The following is a 23,799-nucleotide window of genomic DNA, read 5'->3' as shown; positions in this document are numbered from 1 at the left end:
TCAAAATCTGAAATTATGGGGTCAAACATAACAGGAAGTACAATTAAGAAAACCCAGAAAAAAAAGATGGAGAGCTGTGATCCATATGTCCAGTGTCCAATTCAATAAAACATATTTGTTTTGATATATCATGTATATAGTTTTGATTGAACTATATTTCAATGAAAAATTAAAAACAATGTTCGATCTGTTTGTTGTTTACCGGTACTTCATTTACCTACTTGACAGAAGAAATGAAAATAGAATGAGTTGTTGTTGATCTATTCATCAATTTATTTTCCTTGCCCTGTATGTGAAATGAAACAACACACAGTATTGTTTTAAAAGCTGTTCACTATCACTTAGTCATGAAAGTGTTTATCATCTTTTTTATAATAAAAGTGTACTTCTGTGCCTTTGACATGCATTATATACAGCTTGCACTCTGGAGGAAGCTGTTTTATATATATAATTAATGAAGTCAATAGTTTTGGTATATGCAAAGTAGTAAAGGGGCCCTTATCAGGGTTTTGTTTGATGCAAGTGTTATAAATGAAAAAATATAAGAACTAGAATTAATTTTTTTTTCATTAAAGGTCTTATATCGTATATTTTATGATGGTATTATACTAAACCCCTAACAGGAGGAATGTGCTTGATTTTCATATTATGAAGACATAATCTTTCAATCAGTTTAATTGAGGTCCCCTTATGGAACTGAATTGTTTGCCGCAAACTTGCAGCAGACTTGCTGCAAGCTTGCGGCAAACAAAAAGTTTGCAGGAACACAGAAAATAGTGTTTGCAGATGTTGGCCGCTAGCTGCAAACTTCCGGCAAACATTGCAGCTTTTTGCTGCAAGCTTGCGGCAAATTTGCAGAAACATCAATGTTTGCCGTAAGATTGCCAGAAAGTTAAGATAATAAAGAATGTTTGCCGCAAGATTGCAGAAAACTTTGACCATTCTATATGTTTGCCAGAACATTGCAAGAATTACACAATATTGACTGGGCATGCCTAGTTGGCACTTCCTGGAAGCTAACAATTTGAAATTGTGGCTAGGTCATGTTGATTGTGTTTGGAAAATGCATTTCAAATATAAGAGATCAAAGAGGCATTTTGGTTCAATAATATAGGATATTTAATATGTAATTTTGTAAGTACAAATAATTCATAGAACCACATGTTTAATAAAATAATTAATGTCACCATCATACATAATTAAGTAAGATACTATATATATAATATATATGTGTGTTTGAAAAAACATTAGCTATTATAAGTTTGAATTTTGTAACTGCATGATGTACTGTACCATGCTTATTAAAATTAAGTTCAATTCTGTTATGCAATTATTACCTAGCTTTATACCCAATACACATTTGAGATTTATCCTTTTTCATTTCTTAATACAGGTATACAATGTCATTTGTGAATGACCCCTGCCCCCTTTTTCAAAACTCAAATGCATGTATGTATTTCCTTAAATCTTTAAGTTTGCAAGAATTCTTTCAATGACTGTTTGTATACAGACAGGAATTCTTTTTAAAAATGTTGCTGTGTAATTTGAAGAGATAAATTGAATGTGTCTACACACATGCCATTAGTGTATGTGTAGTTCCTGCAAGTTTGCCGCAAGTTTGCAACAAACAATTGCCGCAAGCTTGCAGCAAACAATTGCCGCAAGCTTGCAGCAAATCTAATTTGCATACTTATGTTTGCAGCAAGCTTGCCGCAACCTTCATTTGCATGGTAAAATGGTTGCGGCAAGTCTGCAGCAAATGTTTGCTGCAAGCTTGCGGCAATGTTTGCTGCAAACTTGCGGCAAATGTTTGCCGCAGGGATTATATTTCGGTAAGGGTCTGAAGCTGGCATGTCAGTAACTGCTAGTAGTTCTTTGTTAATTTATGTATCATTGTCATTTGGCTTCTGTTACCTATTCTAACATCTGAGAAGTCACAAAACATGTTTAACCCCGCCACATTTTTGCGCCTGTCCCAAGTTAGGAACATCTGGCCTTTGTTAGTCTTGTATGTTTTTTTAAATTTTAGTTCATTTATATGTTTCGGAGTTTAGTGTGACGTCCATTTTCGCTGAACTAGTAAACATTATTGTTTAGGGGCGAGCTGAAGTCCACCTCTTGATGCGGGATTTTCTTGCAGTGTTAAAGACCCATTGGTGGCCTTGGGCTGTTTTCTGCTCTTTGGTTGGGTTGTTGTCTCTTTGTCACATTCCCTGTTTCCATTCTCAATTTTATTAGATTTATATTTAAATCTCCTCTCATGTCATCTACGAAAACAAATCAGCCCAAGCTGAGTGTATACTGTCAGATGGTATTTGAAAGTTAGATAGAAGGAATAATTCATCGAGAAAGTAAATATGTACGATGGTTAATTCCAATTGATATTTGACATCTTTTGAAAGAGAGTGTGGTCTTGTGTTTAAAACAATTACCTGTTTAACATATATATGACCACAAGGCTTCAAATAGAACAAATGAATATTTAAGGAGTAGAGCCAGGAACCCAGGGGCATATCCAGCCATTTTCAAAAGGGGGAGTTCCAACCATATGTCCCCATTCAAATGTATTGATTGTCTAAAAAAAAGGGGGGGGGGGGTTTCCAACCGCCTGAACCCCCCTCCCTCTGGATCCGCCACTGGAACCCCATTTAACGGCCCTGTAAAGGTGTTTTTTTTAACTTCAATAATTAAAGTAAATGTAATAGGTATGCATTGATAAAGGTATGATATTTAAAAGTATAAAACATAATTTGATATGCTTCATATTCATAAATATATTAGCCTGAAGTAGGAATAGATTTAATTTTCGTCCATGTTTCTAGAAATTTGTCAATTTTTCCATCTTTTTTCATTATTTTGGTCCGAAATTATGAGTTGGTGAAGCAACTTTTTTCGATCATCTTTTAATAATTTACAAATTTCTGTCAGTCATTGTCAGTCATTACTTAAAATGTAAACTTCTAGCCACCAGTTTTATGAATGATTATTGATAATTACAATTTCATGCTTTGTTATCTATTGATAACGTAACTTAATTTATTTTTGAATCCATATTATATATGCTCTAGGGATGGAAATTGAAATTGTCAATATTTTGGTGGACTATTGTTATATGATCAATAAAAATGTAAGCACACCTCAAATTTTAGGGGCCATATGCTGCTGGGCACTTGCTAATTTCCATCCCTGTGCTCCACCAACAAGATTATTTTTATGCCCTACTTAGGGGCATTATGTTTTTCGGTCTGTGCATCCGTTCATTCGTCCCTTGGTTCGTTGTCTGTCTGTCCCGCTTTAGGTTAAAGTTTTTGGTTAAAGATGTTGGTCAAGGTAGTTTTTGATGAAGTTGAAGTCCAATCAACTTGAAACTTAGTACAAATGTTCCCTATTATATTATCTTTCTAATTTTAATGTCAAATTAGAGTTTTGACCCAAATTCACGGTCCACTGAACATAGAAAATGATAGTGTGAGTGGGGCATCCATGTACTAATGACACATTCTTGTTTAATTTCTAAGTGAGAATGTGGTATACTGTATTAAGGATATGAAAAATGAAGGCCAATTTGTTCAAACTGGTTCAATTTTCATAGTTTTCATTTGACTTATTCAGAGTTATGGTACTTGATTGTTTTTCTTTTGTTTCCAGATTTGTTACCCCTTAACAGAAGTATTTTTCATAAAATATAAAAAATTCAACCAGAAATTCACAGTAAGTTGCTACAGAAACACAATCATGATCTCTCAGTTGCTGCAGGCAGGGGTATCTGATCACTAGATCATCTCTCTGGTTTTTGTTTCTTTAAAGAAATGGCAAACTCATAAATAATGAATTTACCACATCCGTATGTTATTTCACATGTTTTTTTAATAAAAACCAAAAAGACAAGATGGTTCATGATTGCTATTTTTTTTAAATTTCTAGGTTTTCACAGACTGTATCATATTTTCAGGACGCCATAATGGACCAAACTATCATATATATATATCTATATAAATCACCATGGTAACCACATGTTTTATTTCTTTTCCAGCTCACAACCGATTGTACCATTTCTATGATAAGATAATACAAGACACCATTCTAGATAAGGACGTCCTTGATCTATTGATTTCCAAATGTATCTTTAGGATTGAAGATAGAGCAGAAATAGAACAACATCCAAAGCCATCTGACCGCAACAAATGTATTTTAGACCTTCTTATTCAAAGACCACAAGATTCCTACAGTGTATTATTAGAGGTCCTAAAAGAGTCTCCTACTTGTTCTACAGACCTGATAGAATGTATGGAAGGCCAACAACTTTCCCATTATGAAGATGTTTCACATTCCAAAGTTAAATCAAGTAGTGAGTTCTTAGTTTTCATTCTGATTATTTGTATGAAAAGCAGTGTCTAACAAATGCCAATGAGACAAAACTGGTTTTTTGAAATTTCAATTCCCCCTTATTTATCCTGGGAATGCCTTTATCTTGAATAGTGGACTTACAATAGGTACAATAAAAAGTCGTAAAGGAAAAGGACTTAATACAAAAATCAGAAGATGTGGTGTCATTGCCAATGAGACAACTATTTACCAGATACCAAATGATTTAGATGCAAGAAATTATAGGTATAAAACCTATTGCCTTCAACAATGAGCAATGTATAGAAAGCTATAGAAGACCAAACATGACAAAAACCGAATTCAAACTGGAAAGCTAACTGCCAAAAAAAAGAAAAACAAATATGAAGAAAGCAACCAACTACCACCACTAAATTACAGGGTCCCATACTACTATGGGTACCACTGGTGCCCCTTTAATAGTAGACCTGTTCCTGTATTATCATTAACCACAATTTACTTAGAAATGATTGGTCTAAATTCCATTTAATTGATAAATGTAAGGACCCTTGCCATAACCTCAATATCATTTTGCATTAAATAATACAAAATTCTTTAATTATACTGCTCAAATTTACCCAAGGGAACTAACTTTAAATAAATCTCATATGCAGTTTCACAAGGTGTGATTTGGTGTAAAAGCACACCATAAGAACAAACTTTAAAAATCTGTCGAAAAGGGCATGATCATTCAGATCAACACAAAGCACAAAAAACAAAAAGACTAAAGACACAAAGTACCGACCGAAGAGTACTTTATAAATAGATGAATGAATTGTTTTTAAGACTAACTAATCAATCAGTACACCTCCAACTGATTTAATTATATGTAAAAAATCTTAAGAAGTCTGTTAAAACAGGCAACCTTGTGCAATGCCAAGATACAAGTATTGACAGGATGTAGGATTGTAAGAGTGTATTCTATATTGGAGTACATATTTAGTTATGTTTAATTGATTAATAACAAAATCAATGTTAGTACTGAAAAAAAGTGATGAACATTTAATTGTCTCAATTGAAAAATATTGAACCACACTTGACGCTGTTGTATAAGCTATCTTAACATGCTCTATAAACACCGTAAAAATAATCTATCTTGCATTGATATTTTTAGTGTCTCATAATCATGATAATTGTACTCAATATCTAACTAAAAAAATGAAAAGTCATAGCTTAATTTGATATGACTGTTAATTCCTTTTCTTTGATTTAGTTACAGGGAACCATTCAGTCAGGTTACAAAAGAACTACTACAATCTGATTCAGAATTTATCTGATGTAAGAAATGTCATTGATTCATTAATATCAAAGGGAGTTTTAGAACCTGATGACCATGCAGATATAGCTTCCAGTGGAGTGTCAGCTGAAATGAATAGAAAACTAATAGCTAAGATCAGAAGTGAACAAGATTATCTGTTATTTCTGGAGGCTCTCAAGGAGGACCCTCTCTCAGCTAACACAGAACTGGCTTCTGACTTGGAATCAACTGACATTAACCAAGATGAATTAAATCAAACAGGTTCAGTTATTTTATAAACTATCTATGTATTTACACAGAATGCACAGCTGCATGCATAATTCAAATTAAATCATCTAAAAATGTCCAAGAGAATAGTGAGCAATGCTCTCGTAACATGGATCAGATTAATTAGGGGCACAAGAAGGGTAATCTTTCTGTCGTACTTGGTCAACAACTGTAGTTTTATCAGAAGCACTGTTAAACATTATAAACTGTGTATTATACATACATATCAAAATGGGTTTGGTCTCCAAAAATGTAAGCTTTGTGTGTCACCAACGGTTTTCTTTTGTTTCCAGATTTGTTACCCCTTAACAGAAGTATTTTTCATAAAATATAAAAAATTCAACCAGAAATTCACAGTAAGTTGCTACAGAAACACAATCATGATCTCTCAGTTGCTGCAGGCAGGGGTATCTGATCACTAGATCATCTCTCTGGTTTTTGTTTCTTTAAAGAAATGGCAAACTCATAAATAATGAATTTACCACATCCGTATGTTATTTCACATGTTTTTTTAATAAAAACCAAAAAGACAAGATGGTTCATGATTGCTATTTTTTTTAAATTTCTAGGTTTTCACAGACTGTATCATATTTTCAGGACGCCATAATGGACCAAACTATCATATATATATATCTATATAAATCACCATGGTAACCACATGTTTTATTTCTTTTCCAGCTCACAACCGATTGTACCATTTCTATGATAAGATAATACAAGACACCATTCTAGATAAGGACGTCCTTGATCTATTGATTTCCAAATGTATCTTTAGGATTGAAGATAGAGCAGAAATAGAACAACATCCAAAGCCATCTGACCGCAACAAATGTATTTTAGACCTTCTTATTCAAAGACCACAAGATTCCTACAGTGTATTATTAGAGGTCCTAAAAGAGTCTCCTACTTGTTCTACAGACCTGATAGAATGTATGGAAGGCCAACAACTTTCCCATTATGAAGATGTTTCACATTCCAAAGTTAAATCAAGTAGTGAGTTCTTAGTTTTCATTCTGATTATTTGTATGAAAAGCAGTGTCTAACAAATGCCAATGAGACAAAACTGGTTTTTTGAAATTTCAATTCCCCCTTATTTATCCTGGGAATGCCTTTATCTTGAATAGTGGACTTACAATAGGTACAATAAAAAGTCGTAAAGGAAAAGGACTTAATACAAAAATCAGAAGATGTGGTGTCATTGCCAATGAGACAACTATTTACCAGATACCAAATGATTTAGATGCAAGAAATTATAGGTATAAAACCTATTGCCTTCAACAATGAGCAATGTATAGAAAGCTATAGAAGACCAAACATGACAAAAACCGAATTCAAACTGGAAAGCTAACTGCCAAAAAAAAGAAAAACAAATATGAAGAAAGCAACCAACTACCACCACTAAATTACAGGGTCCCATACTACTATGGGTACCACTGGTGCCCCTTTAATAGTAGACCTGTTCCTGTATTATCATTAACCACAATTTACTTAGAAATGATTGGTCTAAATTCCATTTAATTGATAAATGTAAGGACCCTTGCCATAACCTCAATATCATTTTGCATTAAATAATACAAAATTCTTTAATTATACTGCTCAAATTTACCCAAGGGAACTAACTTTAAATAAATCTCATATGCAGTTTCACAAGGTGTGATTTGGTGTAAAAGCACACCATAAGAACAAACTTTAAAAATCTGTCGAAAAGGGCATGATCATTCAGATCAACACAAAGCACAAAAAACAAAAAGACTAAAGACACAAAGTACCGACCGAAGAGTACTTTATAAATAGATGAATGAATTGTTTTTAAGACTAACTAATCAATCAGTACACCTCCAACTGATTTAATTATATGTAAAAAATCTTAAGAAGTCTGTTAAAACAGGCAACCTTGTGCAATGCCAAGATACAAGTATTGACAGGATGTAGGATTGTAAGAGTGTATTCTATATTGGAGTACATATTTAGTTATGTTTAATTGATTAATAACAAAATCAATGTTAGTACTGAAAAAAAGTGATGAACATTTAATTGTCTCAATTGAAAAATATTGAACCACACTTGACGCTGTTGTATAAGCTATCTTAACATGCTCTATAAACACCGTAAAAATAATCTATCTTGCATTGATATTTTTAGTGTCTCATAATCATGATAATTGTACTCAATATCTAACTAAAAAAATGAAAAGTCATAGCTTAATTTGATATGACTGTTAATTCCTTTTCTTTGATTTAGTTACAGGGAACCATTCAGTCAGGTTACAAAAGAACTACTACAATCTGATTCAGAATTTATCTGATGTAAGAAATGTCATTGATTCATTAATATCAAAGGGAGTTTTAGAACCTGATGACCATGCAGATATAGCTTCCAGTGGAGTGTCAGCTGAAATGAATAGAAAACTAATAGCTAAGATCAGAAGTGAACAAGATTATCTGTTATTTCTGGAGGCTCTCAAGGAGGACCCTCTCTCAGCTAACACAGAACTGGCTTCTGACTTGGAATCAACTGACATTAACCAAGATGAATTAAATCAAACAGGTTCAGTTATTTTATAAACTATCTATGTATTTACACAGAATGCACAGCTGCATGCATAATTCAAATTAAATCATCTAAAAATGTCCAAGAGAATAGTGAGCAATGCTCTCGTAACATGGATCAGATTAATTAGGGGCACAAGAAGGGTAATCTTTCTGTCGTACTTGGTCAACAACTGTAGTTTTATCAGAAGCACTGTTAAACATTATAAACTGTGTATTATACATACATATCAAAATGGGTTTGGTCTCCAAAAATGTAAGCTTTGTGTGTCACCAACGGTAAAATTGCCACTATATGGACATGATAGATGATTAAACAATGAACTGTGTAAATAAAAAAAATATAGAAATATTTATAAGTCTGGCCTAAACTATAAATTAGCAAAGATCGGCAGACAAGAATTGACAAACAACATTATTATTATATCCTTTTGATTGATAGATTGTTGTCTGCTTTACATCCAGTGGCAAATATTTCATGCATGTTCAGGACAATATCCTTTCAGAATAGGGCTATTGGTTGAAAAGATAGAAAAGAACATTACTTTAATTGTTATATGATAACCATATTGTATTTTAAGCTTGTTTTATGCTATGATTACATTTCAGAAATGAATAACATTTGACAAAAAGGAGACTTTCAGGGGAGAAATGTGAATATTTGTTTTTTATTTAAAGAAATCACATATTAATTTGTTCTCAAATTTGCACAAAGCCTTAAAAACTTTTGATGTTTGTGTTTAACCCAGGCAGCTTGACTAAGGAGTCCTATTGTTTAGATGCCAAAACAAGGATAATGTTTTCATGGAAGTATCGATTAATGAGACCAAACTAATGACTTATATGGAATGTTTTGTTCATTTTACATTTGAATGGAGAAAAGGCAAATTAAAATCAAATCTGTTTGCCTTTTTCTTTTTTAGCCATGACGTTGTCAGTTCATTTTCAACTTGTGAGTTTGAATGACCCTTTGGTATCTTTCGCCTCTCTTTTAATAGGCCTCTCTTAAAATACAGTACAGGTATCTCCTAAACTACTTTTTGATCAGTTGTACAATTAGTGTGCAATTAGTTCTAGCATTGTCAGTTGTATGATATTTTCACATTAACAGGTTCTGAATGTGCATTTGAAAAAAAAATATGTAAAAAGTTAAATGACATCTCCAATCAAATCGATGTGGACTGTACATATTGACAGCAACTTGTACAGTAACTCGGACTTAATACAAATATATTCACTTGAAACCGACCAAACATTTTTTTGTGGTAGATATCATAGAGTGAGTTTATCTATCAGGTATATTTTATTACAGTACCTACACTAACAACCAGACCAGGATTCCAGGCACTGGTTACATTAATGTCTATGGTTAAAGCTGTGCAGATTCCAAATACAGAACCAGAGAGCCATGATACCAGTTTAGCAGCAGACTTATATAGACTGCAGTACTGGTATAAAGAGATCATTAAAATGTCATCAATGGATTTAGATAAATATCACCAATTTGTTCAAACAGTGAAAGTAGTAAGTCATTCCCTGTAGTTTACACAACTGTGAAATTTGCCATCACTTTCTATATGCTATCCATTAACTTGGACATTTTTGTCAACTCTGAATTTACAAGCTCAATTTGAATCTGATTTGGAAATAATGTATTTAAGATTCTTCATAAAAATTCCTTGTGAACAACAGGGCTGTTATAGGTCAATCTTAATTGTGCTTTGTTCGTTTTCAATGTATCTTCTTTAGACATGTTAGACTACAAGGACAAGTTAAATCAATACAGAAATTCAGATATGTTTGCTATGTTTTTATTATAGGCTAAATTGCACATGACAGGTTATGCAAAAATTAAAACTCACATTTTATATTTTGAAAGCATTATTTGTATTCAGCATTTCTTGAAATTTTAATCCTGTGCAACGCAGTGAATGGGACATAGAAATACCAGGCGTTAGTTAAAGGATAGTTACGGACTTTGCATTTTTGATACAGTAAAAAGAAAAAAACATAGGATAAGAGAAAGGGATGAGTAGTGCTTTCATGTTTGGAATATAAAAAGTAAAATCACAAAAGTACTGAACTCTAGAAAAATCTAAAGCAGAAAGTCCCTAATCAAATGGCAAAATCAAAAGCTTAAATACATCAAACGAATGGATAACCACTGTTATATTCCTGACTTGGTACAGGCATTTCCTTATGTAAAAAATGGTTGATTGAACCTGGTTCTATAGCTAGCTAAACCTCTCACTTGTATGACAGTCGCATCAAACTCCATTATATTGACAACGATGTGTGAACAAAACAAACAGACATAATAGGTAAAAATGTAAAAAATAGGGGTACAGCAGTCAACATTGTGTTATAACCTTAATCACTTTAAAAACAAACAAATATGTAACAAAGAAGCACAAAAGGGCATATAGACAAAGCACATTAACAAAAATGAAAGACAAGAATACAAAAATTTACAATAGCACAATAACACAATGACAGGATGTATGTCTCGAGCCTCGTCATATGTATCAAAGAAACACAAAGGGGAATATAGACAAAGCATGTATTCTTTATAATCAATTTAATAGTTAGTTTGATTTGTGAACAGGTATTGGGAAGAATCAGTGGAGAGAATGATCCTGTTGTTAAAGAAACCACAATGAGCACTGTGATGCAACAACAGGTTAAAAAGATTCTTTATGGTTTAAAAGGTAACCTTAGTGGCATGACTTTACTATAGTTGAAGAATGTTAATTATCGTCCCAAATTTAATGAAACTAATACCCAAGACTAAGAACCAAAATTGGCAGACAGAGTTCAAATTTGGGCATTAAGTCATTAACTGTTCTAGAGTTATGCCCCTTTATGATTTGGAACATTGCAATTTTTTTTCGTTTTTACGCTCTAACTTATTAAAGTTTCCTCATCCAGTTTTTGTCGAGCCTTCGACTTTTGTCGAAAAAGCGAGACATAGCGATCCTACATTCCGTCGGCGGCGTCCACAAATATTCACTCTGTGGTTAAAGTTTTTCAAATTTTAATAACTTTTTTAAACTATCCTGGATTTCTACCAAACTTGGACAGAAGCTTGTTTATGATCATAAGATAGTATCCAGAAGTAAATTTTGTAAAAAAAAAATTCCATTTTTTCCGTATTTTACTTATAAATGGACTTAGTTTTTCTGCCAGTTTACATTAGATTCACTCTGTGGTTAAAGTTTTTGAAATTTTAATAACTTTCTTAAACTATCGTGGATTTGTACCAAACTTGGAAAGAAGCTTGTTTAATTTATGATCATAAGATGGTATCCAGAAGTAAATTTTGTAAAAAAAAAATTCCATTTTTTCCGTATTTAACTTATAAATGGACTTAGTTTTTCTGCCAGTTAACATTACATTCACTCTGTGGTTAAAGTTTTTAAAATTTTAACAACTTTCTTAAACTATCCTGGATTCGTACCAAACTTGGACAGAAGCTTGTTTATGATTAAAAGCTAGTATCTAGAAGGAAAATTTGTTAAAATTTTGTTCCAGTTTTTCCATTTTACTTATAAATGGACTTTGTTTTTCTTCCAGTTCTGGACAGAAGCTTGTTTATGATCATAAGATAGTATCCAGAAGTAAAATTAATAAAAAAAATCCAGTTTATCCGTATTTAACTTATAAATGGACTTAGTTTTTCTGCCAGTTTACATTACATTCACTCTGTGGTTAAAGTTTTTTAAAATTTTAACAACTTTCTTAAACTATCCTGGATTTGTACCAAACTTGGACAGAAGCTTGTTTATGATTAAAAGCTAGTATCTAGAAGGAAAATTTGTTAAAATTTTGTTCCATTTTTTCCATTTTACTTATAAATGGACTTTGTTTTTCTTCCAGTTAACATTACATACAGTCTGCAGTTTAAGTTTTTAAAACATTAATTAGATTCATAAACTATCATGGATTTTTACCAAACTTGAACAGAAGCTACTTACAATCAAAAGATAGTATAGAGAGGAATATTTTTATTAATTGTTTTCCTCATTTTTGTTGAGCCTGCGATTAACAGCAAAAGTAGGCGAGACACTGTGTTCCGCGGAACCCTTACGAATTTTATGAAACTGATATACAATGCTTAGAGAACCAAAATTGGCAGACAGAGTTCGAATTAGGGCATTGAGCCATTAAGTGTTCTAGAGTTATACGCTTTATGTCCCTTTATGACTTGGAAAATTGTAAAAAAAATTCTAAACTGTAATGCAAGTTTTCCTCATACAAATTTCATTTAACTCGTACACAATTGTAAGAATAAAAATACATTGACAGAGTTTGAGTTTGGACAATGAGCTATTTACCTTTCAATTGCAAAGCTTGAGTGGGGGCATTCGTATCCTCAGACACATTCTTTTTCTTATTTTCTTAAAGATTTGAATGAATGAGTCTTTGGTATCTTTGACGAGGATTTCTTTCGCCTGGGAGGAAAGTCACAGAATGTGAGACCTAAGGATTTTTATCAGGAGCCCGCTGCTTAAACTATTTGTATAAAGATTTATAAATCAGTGTAGAAGAACTGGATGCTTCATAATTAGTATGCACATAACTTATGATACAAAGTTTCCGTCAGTCATATGTCCTTTGTCCTTGACCTCATTTTCATGTTTCAGGATATGCTTGAAAAAAAATGTTGTTTTTTATGTCATGTGAATTTTTTTACATTTTTTACATATTATGCATAAGATATCTATATTTGGTAGATTGGTTCTTGCAACATCTACATGTTCGTCAGATAGAGTTCACCTGACCTTGACCTCATTACAAGGATCGGTGATCAAGGTTTAAGTTCCATTGTTAAGTTTGTTTCTCAGATACTTTAGGCAGAAGGTTAATTATATGTGGTGTATGGAATGATTATAAGGGGTACATGCCAGTCTGACATTTTTTAACTGACCTTAACCTCATTTTCATGGTTCATTGGTCAATGTTAAGTTTTTTTGTGTGTTTTGGTCTGTTTTTTGCAAGTACTATAAGCAGTAGGTCAACTATGTGTGGTTATAGAATGATTGTAAAGAGTACATGTCTGTTTGGCAGGTACAATCCTTCCTTGAGCTCATGTTCATGGTTTATTGGTCAACATTACATTTTTGTGTTTTGGTCTGTTTTTATATTACCATAAGCAATAGGTCAATCATATTTAGTGTTTGGAATATTTGAAGGGTGTACTTGTCTGTCTTACAGGATTTTTATGTCCCACTGAGCAGGCGCGTAACTCCCTATACGTCAACACGCAGTTGCGTGCACATCGATTCGGCATGCAAAAAAAAATTGGCAAAAAAAAAAATTATAGATAAAATATTTAAAGGAAACACATATACATATGTATGTTCATGATGTTATCTCTCTTTATATTGATTAAATGACATTAAATAATGGCATTTGGTTTCAAAACTTTTAAATGAAAGAATATTTAAATCATGAACGATTGCGAGATGATGGAGATGACAAAGCCGAACAGTACCTTGATCTATTACAAGATTTGAATTTGTTATTGCTCTTGTAGTTTCAGAGCACATTTTACAGATTACGGTATATCTGTCGAAATACCTGCAAGGTATCGATTGTGATCTGTTGGAGGCTACACAAGAATGTAGAACTGTTATTGAGTTGTTACGAGCTGAACGAAGGGATGAATCTGTTTGGAATGAGATATACCAATCGGAATTCGATTTATCTGAACCCTTCGATATCATTGAAAATATGACAAGGCAATGTGATCGACAGACTACCAGAGCCAATCACCCTACAAACACGCCAAAACAGTATTGGGAAGTCTCATCATATTTTGCGTTCATAGACCACATGATAATGGAACTGGAGTCGCGTCTGATATCATCAGAAAATCACTTCTTTGCGCAGTATCTGCTTCCTCGTGTTGTAAAGAATATTACAAACGAAAAAAAAAACATTTTTTGAGACATATGAGATTGACCTGGCATGTAATTTAGACGAATTCAATCAGGAGGTCAATCTATGGCGAACACCTCATGATCAGATGCCAACTTAGCTGTGAGACACTCGATGCGGTAAGCCGAGTGCTCTATCCTTCTAAAGGATGTGGTATGATTGCCAATGAGACAACTCTTCACAAGAGGCCAAATGACACAGTCATTAACAACTATAGGTCACCATACGGCCTTCAACAATGAGCAAAGCCCATATCGCATAGTCAGCTATAAAAGGCCCCGAAATGACAAATGTAAAACAATCAAGAAAACTAACGGCCTCCTTTATGTAAAAAAAAGAAAATTATTGAAAAACAAATATGTAACACATCAACAAACGACAACCACTGAATTACAGGCTCCTGTCTAGGGACAGGCACATACATACAGAATGTCTGTTGCTGCAGGGTTTATCTGACCTTGATCTTATAGTCATGTGTCATTGATAATGTAAAGTGTATTTGATACTTGTAGTGAAATCACAATCTTTAAGTCTTTTAAAATTAAAAGAATCTTGGTTAGTAAAACAAGAAAGACATCCATTTCAGCATGCACTTCTTGTTTTGTTACGGCCATTTGAAAGTATTTTTTTTTTAATGATTTTCCCATTTTACATCAATTTTTACCCATTTGTGGTCTTTTATTATGAAAAAATCACATTTTCACAATTAAACTTTTTTCATACTTTCACTAAAGATGGAGTGGATCAATCTGGATAAATTCAACTTTAAAAAACATTAGGTTGGCGTTAATAGTAGAAAGATTTATAAAACTTTGTTGTTTTTTCGTGTCATTATGACCATACTGTCGATTTTGTAAATTTGGGATTTTTCTCTTTTTTTTAAACAAAAAGCATATTATTTCAACTTGCCACAGGCTCAGACAACAGGTCACCGACGGCCCCTCTACACGAGGCATCAGTTTGAATATACCCACTCTGACAGTTGTTGAAAATTTTACATCCCGCACAACCAAACGGACGCCCAACTTTAGCAAGGGTCTACTGCCAGTCAGAAGAAGACCAAAATGACAATATTTTTATTCCCAATTCACCATTGGGTGCATTTTATATATATATATATTAAAACACTCACTTGAACTTGTCCATCGACTGACTAAGAACATGTAATGATATTTATCAAGGTTGGTTGGTAGACTTGTATTAGTGAAAATAGTTGGTTATATTTACCCAAACAACACATAGAATGACAGAGACACGGACCTCATGTCTTGTGTGACTAAGGGAGCTACCATTTGAATTTTATGGGGGGTTGGGGGGAGGGGAGGTGGGGGGGGGGGGGGGGGGGGGGGGGGGGGGGGGGGGGCTAGGATGAAATTTGAAAAAAATAGGCAGGACAGGAGTTTTGAGTAAAAAAAAAAGGCAGGATGAGATTATTTGCAAAATAAAAGGCAGAATGACAATTTTTAAAAAACTAAAAAAAAAAGCCAGGACTGAATAGAGTGAAAAATAAAAAAGCAGGACCGAATAGAGGGAAAAATAAAAACGCAGGACAGCATTTTTCATCCTAGTCCCCCCATAAAAATCAAATGGTAGCTCCCTAAACATGAGTATCAATCTAACTGTTGTGAACATTTTGTCAAACTAAATATACGTTGTGAATTTTGTCGAATCACTAACATGAAGATACGCAACTGTGTATCTCTCCCAAAATAGAGAATTAAGAAAGTTACCGGTAAGGCTCCAATTAGGCTTTACTGCCTACATATTGTATGTGGGATGCTTGTTTCAGCGTACAGAATTTTTTTGAGAAAAATGTCAAATTAGTTTTTCTTTATGCAACAATGTTTGTAGTTAATTGAAGAGTGATTTATTTAAAGTTAACTCCTTGGACTCTTAAGACAGTGGGAAAACTGGTAAACCAAATAGAACTTTTTTTTCATTTTCGCTGAACTAGTATACACATTTTTTAACGGTCCGCTGAAGCCTGCCCCGAGGTGCGTGATTCTCTCGCTATGTTGAAGACCCATTGGTGGCCTTGGGCTGTTTTCTGCTTTTTTGTCGGGTTGTTGTCTCTTTGACACATTCCCCGTTTCCATTCTCAATTCTATTTGTAAAGTTTGGTGCATTCTCCGGAAGAAATCTGTTTTGAGTATACAAGTTCACAACAACAACAAAACGCGCTGGAAAGTAGCAATGATTAAAACAGGTACATGCCTGTGTCAATGTAAAGAGAAGTGGTGTGGGGTGTTAGTGTTATTTTCATGTCGCATGTTTGCTTGTGTTTTAAAAATTGCATCAAAGAACATGACTGAAAATACTTATGTAATGGAAAAAAGGTTTGTTGTTTTATGAATATGCAATTGCAAATATTATCGCTTATGAATATACACATGATACATGCAAATGGCTATTTGTACAAGATTGGTATTTATTTGATTGTCTAGTAGGATTAAAAACAAAATTCAAGTACTCGCAAAAGCGTTTTGTGTTCGTACCGGACGAAAAAGCGCTAAACAATGTGATTAATATACGTTCAACTACATTCATTATTCATATAGTAAATAATCATCCAAAACCAGAGCTCAGCGTAAGACCTCTTAGGACCATTTGAAGGTCCCCACTATGTTTTGGTTAATTAAATTATAAAAACCGTAAAATTTCGTTTCATCTCGTCCTCTAGCAAGTGTTTTACTACTAGAATGTCAGTGCTTTTAACTAGTTCCTTAACTACTATCAAAGAACTGATCATTAATTTTGTAATATAACATGAAAAAAGTGTAGTTAATCATTTTTTGGAGTGTAAAACATTTCTTTGATGTTTGAGTTAAATTACTGCACTTCCACACAATCATATCAAACTAAAACAAATACATATTAAATGGTCGTTCGATAAATCTAATTGCAAATTTATTTGCTGCAACTCATATATTAAAAGCCTTTTTCTCAAACGAGAAAGGTAAATATGCTATAGATAAACTTACTGTAAGAGTGATGAGATGGTTACAGCCATAAATTTTCACATATTATTTACGTTTCGGCAATAAAGTTTATCGACAGACTGTAGTAAAGTTTATCGACAGACTGTAGGTATATCTATGGGCTCCAAGTGTGCCCCTTTAATAGCAGACTTGTTCCTGTATTTCTATGAATTACAGTTAATGGCCAAACTAAGTAAAGACCCGTCTAAATTCAAAAACACTAACATTTATCTTATTGATACTTTTCGTTAAATAATCAAGAATTCTCTAGATATACTGTCGAAATTTAACCACAGCAACTTTCTTTTAATATATCAAATATTAACAGCAATAAGTGTCTATTCCTAGACTTAGATATTCAAGTTTTACCCCAGAAACTCTGCACCAAAAGTTACGACAAAAGGGATGATTTTTTGTTCCCTATTGTTAATTATCCTTTTTTGGACGGTGATGTTCCTCTGGCACAATCTTACAGTGTTTATATATCCCAATTCGTTCGTTATGTCCATGTCTGTAATGCCATTTTGGATTTCAACTAGCGTAATCTATGTATATTACTGGTAAATTATTAAGTCAGGGATTTCGTTACCACAAATTACTTAAAATCTGTATTAAATTCTTCCATAGATACTAAGAATTGGTTTGCAAGTTCGGTTGTACATGTGAAAAAACATTTCAGACGGAATAGCACATCTTAAATTTTACGGTGATGTTGTTCACTGAGCCCCGGATATTATATACGATCCGGGTAAACTTATCAATCCTTAAAATAAAGTTATTCTAAAAGTTCAATTCAACACTGTAAATAGATCTTTGAATTTTGTTTTTGTTGTTTTTATTGGTACAAATATTGATTTGATTATCAGTAAATTAAAATCATACTGAATAGATGTGTTGTACACATATGCACTTTAACGGTACTACAACCTGTTAATTTTATATCAGAATTGCACAAAGTCAAGTTTTTCTCTGACTGTTAATGAAGTCTTGACACTAAATAAATCCATTGGATGTTGGATGTAAACTAATTAATATTTAAGTCTAAGATACATGATTTTTTATTAGTTGTTATTGGCTTTGAACTAGCTGTCAGTAACACTGCGAGTTCTCTCAGATCTGTAATTTGTGTCCCTTTTGTTGTTAGGGATGAGGGATGAAAAATGCCCTGCCACGTACGATCTGTGTTTATGTTTGATGCTTTTCTGCTTTGTATCGATCTGATAAGTTAAGCCATTTTCAACTGATTTTTATATAGAAATAAAAAGATGTGGTATGAGTGCCAATGAGACAACTCTCCATACAAAACACAATGTGCAAAAAGTAAACAATTATAGGTCGAAGTACATCCTTCAACACGGCTTTGGCTCACACCGGACAGTAATCTATAAAGGGCCCCAAAATGATTAGTGTAAAACAAATCAATCAGGAAAACAAATGGTCTAATCTATATTAAAAAAAACGAGAAACGAGAAACACTTTTGAACTAAATCAACAAACGACAACCACTGAACAACAGGTTTGTTCAAAAAGACTTATGTTGTGCTGTATCACCACTGTCCTAGGTTAGGGGAGGGTTGAGCGCGCACAAACAATTAACCCCGTCACATTCTTTATTTGCAAATCACAGACCAAATTTTATTTATTATGGAATCATAAATAGTGTACTCATTCTTCATTTATCTTTACAAATTTAAAAAATAACCTTTTAAAGTTGCATAGGAAAATTGTTTACCGCAGTCCTCAATGATATACCTACAGAGTTCTCTGATGAATTTTTAATTTTATGTGAAAATCAATGTGGGTTTAGAAAACATTACTCCACATTAGATAATTTGTTTGTATTGCAATCTCTTTTTCATATTTTACAATCAAAAAAGAAAAAGATGTACTGTGCATTCGTATACTTCGAAAAGACATTTGACACTGTCTGGCGAGACGGGTTATGGTACAAACTTTTAGTAAATAACATGAATGGGAACATGTACAACGCCATAGTAAACATGTACAAAGATACAAAATCACGAATCGTTTATATCAACGAAGTATAAGAATATTTTTCCTGTTTAAATGGAGTACGACAAGGGGAAAATCTATCGCCTTTTCTTTTTGATATTTACTAAATGATCTTGATAATTTTAGAAAAAGCTGTAACATTAAAGGCCTAACCTCAATAAGTGCAGAATTTAATGAAAAATTAGATATCTATACTAGTATTAAATTATTTGCTATTCTATACGCGTCGAAACTGTTATTATGGCTGAAAACCCTTCTGACTTGCAATATCAGTTATTAAATTTGTTCTCGAGCTATTGCAAAAATGGAAACTAAAGGTTAATATAGACAAAATAAAAATAGTAATATTTTTGAGAGGAAGAATCCCAAGTGGAATAGAATTTCAATATAGAGGAAATTTTATAGAGACAATTAAAGATTTTAACTATCTGGAAGTTTTACTCAACCGTAATGGAAACTTAAAAAAAAGCCAAGGAAGAAGCCTCTCGTAAAGGCCTAAAAGCCATGTATGAGGTTTTAAAGCTAGGAAAATTACACAATTTGTCTACTAACAGTTGGACCTATTTGATAAAATGGTCGTGCCAGCTCTTTTGTACGGTTGCGAAATATGGGGCACAGGTAACAACGATATCATTAAAAGGGTTCACTTAAAGTTTTGTTAGATGATTTTACAACTTAAATCATCAACACCGTCTTTTATAGTATATGGCGAACTCGGAAGGTTTCCTCTCGAAATACATATAAAAACAAGATTTGTATCGTTTTGGACAAAATTAATTGAGGGTAAAAGTTCGAAACTGTCCTCTATAACATACAAACTGATTTATCAATTGAATATTGTAGGGTCTCCATGGCTATCGAGTATAATGAGTATATTCAATGATTGTGGATTGGCATATGTATGGAACACACAAACTTTTATTAACAAAGGATGCTTGGTAAACACAGTTCTTCAAAGTATGAAAGATCAATATGAACACAATTGTCATAGTGAAAGAAATGTTAATAAAGGGTTGTGTGATCCGGGCTGACATCTCTCTCATATATGTTGATTTGTTACTAATATTATGTGTTCTCTGTACCATTCCACTGTAAATGGTTTATTGAGAAATAAAGATTAACAACAAAAAAATAAAAATTGAGAAAACACATTTAGAGAACAGAGCTGACCACTACACAAATTATGCACAATTTTTAAAAGCTATTTTAATGCATGTTTTTTTTGGGTGAAACATTTTCATTTTATCTTGAATATAATCAAAATACACAAAAATAGCTTTTATGCTTAAGGATTACGTATTTATTCACGTATTTGACAAATATATTTATCATTTTTGTCGAGCCTGCGACTTTTGTCGCAGAAAGCTCGACATAGGGATAGTGATCCGGCGGCGGTGGCGGCGGCGGCGGCGTTAGCTAACTTCTTGAAAGCTTTATATTTTAGAAGCTGGAAGATCTTGATTATTTTTTCATACTTTGTATATGGATGCCTCATTTTACGAAGTTTCCGTCAGTCACATGTCCAATGTCCTTGACCTCATTTTCATATGGTTCAGTGACTACTTGAAAAAAAGTTAAGATTTTTTGTAATGTTAAATTCTCTCTTATAATAAGTAGTAGGATAACTATATTTGATATGTGCGTACCAGTTTTTCTTATGCCGTATGCAATAGGTCTACTATATTTGGTGTATGGAATGATTGTAAGGTGTACATGTCTAGATAGCAGGTGTCATCTGACCTTGACCTCGTTTTCATGGTTCAGTTGTCAAAGTTAAGTTTTTGAGTTTTGGTCTTTTTTTCTAATACTATATGCCATAGGTCAACTGTATTCGGTGTATGGAAATATTTTATGATCTATATGTCAGTCACGCAGGTTTTATATGACCTTGACCTCATTTTCACGGTTCATTGCTCAGTGTTAAGTTTTTGTGTTTTGGTCTGTTTTTCTTAAACTATAAGCAATAGGTCAACTATATTTGTTATATGGAAGAATGTTAACTGTACATGTCTGCCTGGCACGGTTCATCTGACCTTGACCTCATTTTCATGGTTCATTGGTCAATGTTTAGTTTTCTTGGTTAATGTTAAGTTTATGTGACAGTTGTATAAAGCTTTATATTTAGGACTATCAACATAATATCAATGATTAGTAAAGAAGGCGAGACATTTCAGCGTGTGCACTCTTGTATTTGAAAATCGTTGTTTGTTAGCGTCGAACTTTGCAGCAACGGATGGAGACTTAAGGAGACCTTTTATGTGTTATGTTGTATGCACAATATTCTTTAACTGTTATAAATTTCAATGATTTCTACTGGCGAACTAACGAAATATTAACACAAACTTGTGTCTTGTACTTTTATAGACATCGAATAAAATTCCCGCCATTAAGGATTATAATCTTCAAAGATGCAAATTACCAAAAAAAAGTAAAAAAACATTAACTTTTTTTATGTAAAAGTGATTTTCGATCATCAATAAATCTTTCTCTGTGAAAACTTGCTATATTTTCCATGAATGCAGTAGAGTACATTTGATTTTAAAACATGTACAAATCGATCTTTTACAATATTTAAAATTGCCAAACTGAAGCTGAAATCGTACAACGTAATATGAAATGTTTTGCACATGGCACCTAGAATGTCGTCCCTCCTCTATCACTCTATACAAATCAAGAGTGTAGCCGACTATACGGTCTGGGTTTTTTTCATTGTTGAAGCCGTACTGTTGCCTATAATTGCTTACATCCTCTTTTTTTCAACTTTGGTTGATAGTCGTCTCATTGGCAATCATACCTCACCTCCTTATTTTTATAGTACAAGAAAGAGTAGTTCAAATACCACGTCAGCAATGATTCTCTGAAGTAGATTTTCTATTATGGCAGTAATTAACTTTTGTCAGACTAATGGGGTGTCGGACCAGTGGGGTGTCGGACTAAAGGTGTGTCGGACCAAAGGGGTGTCGGACTAATGGGGCGTCGGAAAATCGGGGCGACCCCAGCCAGCCACATGGTGCGGGGTTTTCTCATTGTGTTGAAGATCCATTGGCGGTCTTGGGCTGTTTTCAGCTCTTTGGTCGGGTTATTGTCTCTTAGACACATTCCCCATTTCCATTCTCAATTTTAAACATGTGTCTGGCATAAGAATTTCTTATAATAAATTCCTTGAGTTCAGATAATTTATGTTATCATGGTAATATACCAAATAATCAAAATTCTTTTATAATTGCAGAAAAAGAAGAAAATTCAAGTCTTAAAGAGAAAATAATGAAAATAGAAGCTGAGCAGAAAGAAGTTATTCCAAAGAATATTAGAGGTACATTGTATATTATTAGTCCATGTATTTTATATCTTGACAGCAAAAAGGACTACATCCCTGTGCCCTTTAGACATGATTTGCAGCTATGTATATTTGGTCAGTTCAGAGGCTTTCACGGTTTCCTATCTCAAATAATTTGTCAGTTGTGGATATAGGCCGATAATTATATGACATAACAGGGACAACAAAATACAAGTTTACCAACGCTAAATTCTGTTGTCGTCGTTCATTGTTATACAATTCATATTTAGCAAAATTTGACCTGTCCCTGGGAGGGGGTCCTGATTCATTTACTTTTCTCTTGGTTTTTTTTGTTGAAGAAGTGAAATACTTGTAATCAGGTGCACTTGATGTATGATAAATTAACATGACACAATATATTTCAAGAAAGACATAATGCAGGGTCGTCCCAATATTTTGACACACCATCAGTCTGTCAATAAACAGACTAAGATAAACAACTGTTTTGTAAATAAAAAAAATACCTCATACTTGTCACATGAGTTGTTCTCTTATAGTAATAGTAATAAGATCACATTATTTGGTATATTGAATCCTTTCGTGATCTACATGTCTATGAGACAGGGTTCATCTGCCCTTCACCTCATTTTCAAGTTTCATTTGTCAATGTTAAGTTTTCATGGGGTCTGTGTCTCAGTTACTTATAATAAGTAGTAGGTCAACTATATTTGTGTTTGGAATAGTTGCAAGTTTGGTAGATCTGTCTTGTAGGATTCATCTGTCATTGACCTCATTTACATGAATTTTTGATAATGTTAAGTTTATGTAATACTTGTAGTAAAACCTTTATCTTAAAGACTTTCAGCATTATTGCAATCATGATAAGTAAAGCAAGCAAAAAATTTCAACGATTTCACTCTTGTTCTGATAAGTATAGAATATTTGTGTATGGAATAGTTGTGAGTTTGGTAAATCTGTCTTTCAGGACTGATCTGACCTTGACCTCATTTACATGAATTTTTGATAATGTTAAGTATAATTGTAGTAAAACCTTTATCTGAAAGACTTCCAGCGTAGTTCAATCATGACTCTTGTTCTTATATTCAGTTCATATTTTTCTTTTCTATACAGATT

The 23,799-nt window shown here is 33.1% G+C and overlaps 1 protein-coding gene across 13 annotated transcripts in view; it reads left to right on the top strand.

Moving 5' to 3' along the window:
• LOC127722974 (uncharacterized) overlaps positions 1-23,799 on the top strand; it is a 436,121-nt gene that overhangs the window by 46,314 nt on the left and 366,008 nt on the right. For 11 of the 13 annotated variants that reach the window (XM_052229363.1, XM_052229367.1, XM_052229368.1 and 8 more), the window contains exons 5-9: positions 4,034-4,348; positions 5,597-5,902; positions 9,770-9,981; positions 11,063-11,165; positions 22,618-22,701. In XM_052229363.1, the coding sequence (XP_052085323.1) occupies positions 4,034-4,348; positions 5,597-5,902; positions 9,770-9,981; positions 11,063-11,165; positions 22,618-22,701 (1,020 nt within the window). Of the gene's footprint in view, positions 1-4,033; positions 4,349-5,596; positions 5,903-6,586; positions 6,902-8,149; positions 8,456-9,769; positions 9,982-11,062; positions 11,166-22,617; positions 22,702-23,799 lie in introns of all 13 variants that reach the window. The other 2 variants (XM_052229361.1, XM_052229362.1) reach the window with 2 other exon arrangements.

Source organism: Mytilus californianus, unplaced genomic scaffold (genome assembly GCF_021869535.1).
Source record: "Mytilus californianus isolate M0D057914Y unplaced genomic scaffold, xbMytCali1.0.p SCAF_13, whole genome shotgun sequence".
NCBI classification, from domain to species: Eukaryota; Metazoa; Mollusca; class Bivalvia; order Mytilida; family Mytilidae; genus Mytilus; species Mytilus californianus.
Note: the sequence above shows the minus strand (reverse complement) of the source record. Positions and strands in the feature narration are given on the sequence as shown.